Genomic DNA, 5,531 nt, shown 5'->3' with positions numbered 1-5,531 from the left:
GGTAGGGGCAGGGATTTGTTCGGACATGCCCAAGGCTCAGGCTTGGAAAACTCACTAACCCCACTAGCAAATGGAATGTCCTGGCTACACAGGAAGGAATCTGGGGGCTCCAGCTGGGTGTGTAGGGCGGACAAAGGTGAGTGTCCCTCAAGGTCCTGCACACCCCCCTTCCTTAGAGGCGTGGGAAGCTGCAGTCTGCGCCCCTGGGGAAGGGGGCTCATGGCTCCTAGGCTCTGAAGGGTTAACCTGGCACGGAGGGACCCCCACCACCCCTGCCAGAGCTCGCTCCCCTTCCAGACCCAGGCCTGGCTCTAGAAATATCACAGGGCTCATCAGAGAAGAAAAGAAGCCTTCACACAGGAAGGAGCCCCCTCCCGGGGAAATTCCCTAGAACCAACCACCAGGAACAGGCGCCCAGCCCCAGTCCCTCCACCCTGCCGCACAGGTGCGGTCTCTCCCTGAGCGGCCTCCAGGGTCTGAGGCTCCTGGAAGGGGCAGGGGCCAACAGCCCCTCGGCTGGCCCCCGAAGGCTTCACTGGGAAGCCTGGGCTAAGCAGGGCTCATCCAGGAGCCCCCCCCGTCCCTCCTCCCACCCCCAGGAAAACCTCCTTCTCAGTCTGAAGTTCCATCATAAATGTCATCCTTCTGGGTCCATATTGTTTTAGGGCTCTTTACTCAAAGGCAGTACGACCACCCACTCCCCTAGTGTCACCTCCCTGCTCCCCCCATCCCCCCTGAACCGAGACCAGCTAATTGCTAAAGAAGCAGGGAGGCAGGGGACTGGGGGGCGGGGAGGGGGAAGAATGAAGAAGAAAAAGGGAAGGGGACAGAGAGCACACTGGGCTCTTACGGAATCAAGAAGCCAAGGACTTTCCAGGCCTCCTGAGCGCTCTCCAGCCCACCTCCCAGCTGCACCTCAAGTCAGCAAGCCCTGCACCCCTGCCCAGCTATTCTCCCTTCTCAGAAAAACCCAGCACACACCCGGGTGCGGGGGCCCTGGGCTCCGGCAGCCCAAGAAGCTACATGCTCAGACCTAACCCTCCCTGTACAGAGGGCCCCTAGTGAGGGAGGGCTCGGGCCTCCCTGTTTCCCCATTTGTAAAAGGAGGACAGACTCAGTGGCTGTTGAGAATTTAACAGGCTCCATCTGGGTCTCCCAAGGCAGCCTGGCTCCTCCACTCACCGGGAAGGAGAAGGGAAGCGAAAAGCAGCTTCGCTTGAAGAGTTGAAAGGGACTCGTGTCTCTGCACCCCCAACCCAGCCCCAGGCAGATCCAGCACATCCAGCCAGCATCCCCGCAGCTGGGCCATCACTCCCCGCCTCCCCACTACAGGCACACCTCCTTAGGGAGTCCTTCACAGGGACTCTTGAAGCCTAAGGAAGAATGTTCCCCTTTTCCTCCCCCCACCCCGTTCCATGGGGGGGGGCACTAGTCTTCTAGGCTGGGGAGGGCTCGGCAGAGGGGCACAAGGACAAGGCTGCAGCACAACAATCGCCCAGTAGCATCCCTCCTGCCTAATCCCCCCACACCCCATGGGCAGCCTTCAAGAAAGGCCTGTAGTGAATCCAGCTGTCTCTCCCCTTCTCTCCAACCGCAATCCCCCGGGAAGGGGGAGGACGAAAAGCTGAGGTGGGGGCGGGTATTGAGGATCACAGAAATCCCTGCCACCCACTCCTCCAGCACATTGGGACAAGAAACCCTGAGTGATTCAGGGACGGGGACAGGATGCCACCCCCGCCTCCACCTTCCAAGAGTTCCAGCTCTGGCCTCTTTGCCACCGAACTTGGAACAGCAAAACCTCCAACCCCAGTTTGGGAGGCGGAAAAGGAAGGCAAGGCTCAAGGAAACTTCTCACCGGGCCAGGGCTTCCTCCGCACTTCCCCCTGGTGGAGCCTGCGGAAACCTCCCTCGGCCCCGGCGAGCGGGCAAAACTCTTTCTCAGACGGAAACTGAAACCGGCCTCAGCTGGATGGACAGGAAGGTCCTCGGCCAAGGGCAAGAGCCCCCATCCTCTCTGCGACCCTAGCCGAGGGGCAACGTCCCCATCCACCACCCGCCCCGCCCAGGGCAAAGTCCGCGGCCCCTCGCGCAGTGCGGCAGCGGGAGCGCTGGGGCGGGGGTGGGTGATGCAGTCCCCATCCCCGGGCGCTCGGACTCCCTGGTGGCCCTGGGGTGACGGCTCCACACCTTGGGCGGCCGCGCCCCCACCTGCCGCATTTCCTCGTTCTGAGTCACCCCTTGCTCAGAACGCTTGACTTTGGGACTTCCTGTCCGCTCTCGCGGCCCCGAGCCTTGCCCCCCGAGCCTGGGAGTGCGGGGAGGGAAGGAGGGAAGGCTGTGCGTGGGCAGATTGGCCCGAAGCTCCCCGCAAGCTCTCCTCCCCGACTGGAGGCATAAGGGGGCGTGGAGAAAATCTCAGGGAGCTGGGGCTTCTGCAGGGGTCTGTCTCCTCGCCTGTCGAAGAGACCCCTCCTCAAAATGAGGGGCCTCCACAGAAACGCCTTCTCCACAAAATCGGCGCAAGCAGGTTAGCGAATTCACCGTGAAGCTGAGCCGGCGGAAAGGCCCCCAAGTAGCCCATTCTCCAAGGGACCCCGAGCCCCCGCCGGGACGCGTTCCTGAAACCGCCACCCTGGCTGCAACCGTGTGGCCGCCCTGAGTCCCCCTTTTCTTTCTTTCTTTCTTTTTTAAAATTCTTATTGGAGTAAAGTTGCTTTACAATGTGTTAGTTTCTGCTGTACAGCAAAGTGAGTCGGCTATAGGTTCATATATACCCTCTTTTTTATATTTCCTTCCATTTAGGTCATCACAGAACATTGAGTAGAGTTCCGGGTCCCCTTCTCTGCGGCCTCTGAACCCCGCGCGCCCAGGCCCCAACCTCTTAGTCCCCGGAGCCCCTATAACCCCGGGTGGGGGAGTCCCAAATTCGTCCCGATCGCAGCCAGCAAGTCCTCCCGACCTCAGCACTCCGGGACTGGGCGGCGCCAGGTCAGTTTCCAAAGTTGCGCGCGTCCAGGCGCGCCTGGCTCTGGGAGGAGCTGGGGTCCGGGGGTCCGGCCGCCGCGGCTGGGTCGGGCCGGGTGGCCGTCGGAGCGCACACTCACCTTCCTTGCCCTGCGCCGCGGCAGCCGCGGCCAGCAGGCAGCCCCACAGCAGGGCGAGGCAGGCGCGGGGTGCCAGACGCTCCATGTCGCGCTCCTTGCTCTCAGCCCGGTTCTCCGTGCCCGGCTCCCGCACGCCCGCGCGCAGGCCTCGATGTCCTGCTCCCTCCTGCCGCCTGCGCGTAACTTCTGCCCCGAGCGCTTAATGGAAGTTGAGTGAGAGAACCGGCTCCTGTTCATTCATGTCCCGCGCTGACGTCAGCGAAGCCACACCCTCAGGAATGTCTTTAAAGGGGCCGGGCTGGCACCCAGCGAGAAGGGAGGGGAAGTCCCGAGGGGGTTGGAGGGGCTCTTTGGGCCCGCTGGACTCGCTGGCGCCCCCGAGGTCCTTCCAAGTTTGAGCGCCTCCAAGCGCCAGTGCAACCAGGGCTAGTCCTCGAGGATCTCTGAGCCGGGAATCCTCGGCCCAGACGTGGGGATGGTTTTGCGCTGAGCCATCCCCCACTCTCACCCTTTGCCCTCTGGGACCGAGCTCAACGTTGGCCCGGTGGCCTGAACTGAAATGGCCTGGAGGGTCAAGAAGCAGTTGCCTGCTTAGCAGCTTGCCTGGAAAGAGAGCTCCAAAATAGACCCAGATGCCCCTCTTCCTGGGATTTCTAAACTGTGCACCAAACCGTCGGAGGTCAGGGAGAGCTTCTCTGCTCAGGGGCCTCTAAGAATACAGTAATCTGAGAGCAACCTCATCTAAAAATGAGTCAGACATGCATGATCTCCTTTAATTCTCATCTGGGAGGTAGATGTCATTATCCCCATTTTACAGACGAGTAAACCGAGGCTCCAACAGCTTAAACAATATGCGCAAAGGTCACACAGCTCAAAGGTAGTAGAGCCAGGATTTGAATCTGGGTAGTCTCTGCTTTAACCACTGCCCATATTGGGAAAGGTTGGGCAAGAGGCTGCTGGGTAGAGCACCCCTATGCCCCAGCCCTGGCATGGTAGAATCAGTTGGTCTGTTTTGACACTTTGGAGGACAGGACACCTGCTTCCCACCTGCCCCTTCAAGGGGCCTCTCCCCAACGGTTCCTCAGACATGAGCTCATCTCCCCTCCTGACAGAAGTGGCTGGTGCTAGTGAAACAAAGGGGAAATGTCCTCTCTCCTGCCTGCCTGGCCACCCACGGTTGCCTGTTGCCCAATCGCCATTTGGCCAGTCCAGTCCAGGAGGAGCAGCTGTAGCAAGCCTGGCTTCCTGGGAGGCTACAACCCCCTCTGCCCACCTCCTTCTCTTTCACCCCATCCTCTTCTTGACTCTCCCGGACCTGCTCACCAGACAGCCACACTGACTTACTCTGGTACCCAGGTCCTCCCTGCCAGATGTGGACATCTTGACCCCTCGGCCTTGGCGCCAGCCCTTGGGAAGCGGGTCCAGACATCTCCCTCGGAAGGGGGTGGGAAGGTTAATTACAGGTGTTGGGATAGTATAATTAAAGCCTTTGACCAAGATGATGGGAGGAGAGCCTTGGCCTTCTGAGTGTGTGAGTGTGCAAATGTCCATGAGATTGAGTGTGTGGACGTGTGTGTGTGAGCATGTGTGGACATGAGAGGATCTGTGTGTGACTGTGAGTGTGCCGTACTTGGCAGTGGTCAAGACTGTAGGCTGTACAGTCAGCCTATGAGTTTTCGGGCATTTCACTTCTTGGAGGCTCGGTTTGCTCATCTGGAAGATGTAGAAACCTACTTCAGAGGGTTACTGTGAAGATCAAATTCGATCATGCATGTGAACTGCAGAAGCCAGGATGACGGAACGCGCTTGTTAAACCTCAGCTGTTATTATGGTCACACGTGGTGCAGCCAGAGGAAGCAGCATCCGTAGCGGGTGGGGCGGGCGGTGTGCACAGGGCGCTGCGCATGGCCGGTGAGGGGGGTGTGTGTGTGTGTGTAGTACATGGTATGGATAAGTGTTTTGCATTTTGTGTTGGACCCTCTGGGCTATGGACATTGTGTGGTGAGCGTAAGATTTCCTGTATGTTGTCTGTAAGACTTTGTACATGTGTGTTACATACCATTGCATCCTCTGAATGTTGGACGCGTCACTAGAAGACGCGATCCAAGAGGGCAGGGATGTTTGTGGAAAACAGGCAGCATCTGACACGTAGTGGGTATTCAGCAAACCTCTGCTGAATGTATGAACTGATGAGTGAATGAAGGTGTTGGCAAGTTCGACGTCATGTGAAAGTCGTGTGGCACGTGTGGGTTTGCATGTGTGGCCCCGCAAGGTTGAACCCACATGCCGGGGTGCAGGCAGGCCCTGTTGGCTGTGGGCTGAGTGCCTGCAGGATGTGCCCAGCTGTGGGCTGAGAACCCAGAGCTAAGTGTGGCTCATCTATGACACAGGACATGAGCAGAGGCGTGTGGGAAGCATGGTGTGTGA

At 59.2% G+C, this 5,531-nt stretch overlaps 1 protein-coding gene across 1 annotated transcript in view; it reads right to left on the bottom strand.

Moving 5' to 3' along the window:
- EPHA2 (EPH receptor A2) overlaps window positions 1–3,189 on the bottom strand; it is a 26,477-nt gene extending 23,288 nt beyond the window's left edge. The window contains exon 1 of the mRNA XM_024749929.1: window positions 3,105–3,189. Within this exon, the coding sequence (XP_024605697.1) occupies window positions 3,105–3,189 (85 nt within the window). The remainder of the gene's footprint in view (window positions 1–3,104) is intronic.
- Between the last annotated feature and the right edge of the window lie 2,342 nt (window positions 3,190–5,531).

The sequence above is a fragment of the Neophocaena asiaeorientalis genome, unplaced genomic scaffold (assembly GCF_003031525.2).
Source record: "Neophocaena asiaeorientalis asiaeorientalis breed wild unplaced genomic scaffold, Neophocaena_asiaeorientalis_V1.1 scaffold275, whole genome shotgun sequence".
Classification (NCBI taxonomy): Eukaryota; Metazoa; Chordata; class Mammalia; order Artiodactyla; family Phocoenidae; genus Neophocaena; species Neophocaena asiaeorientalis.
Note: the sequence above shows the minus strand (reverse complement) of the source record. Positions and strands in the feature narration are given on the sequence as shown.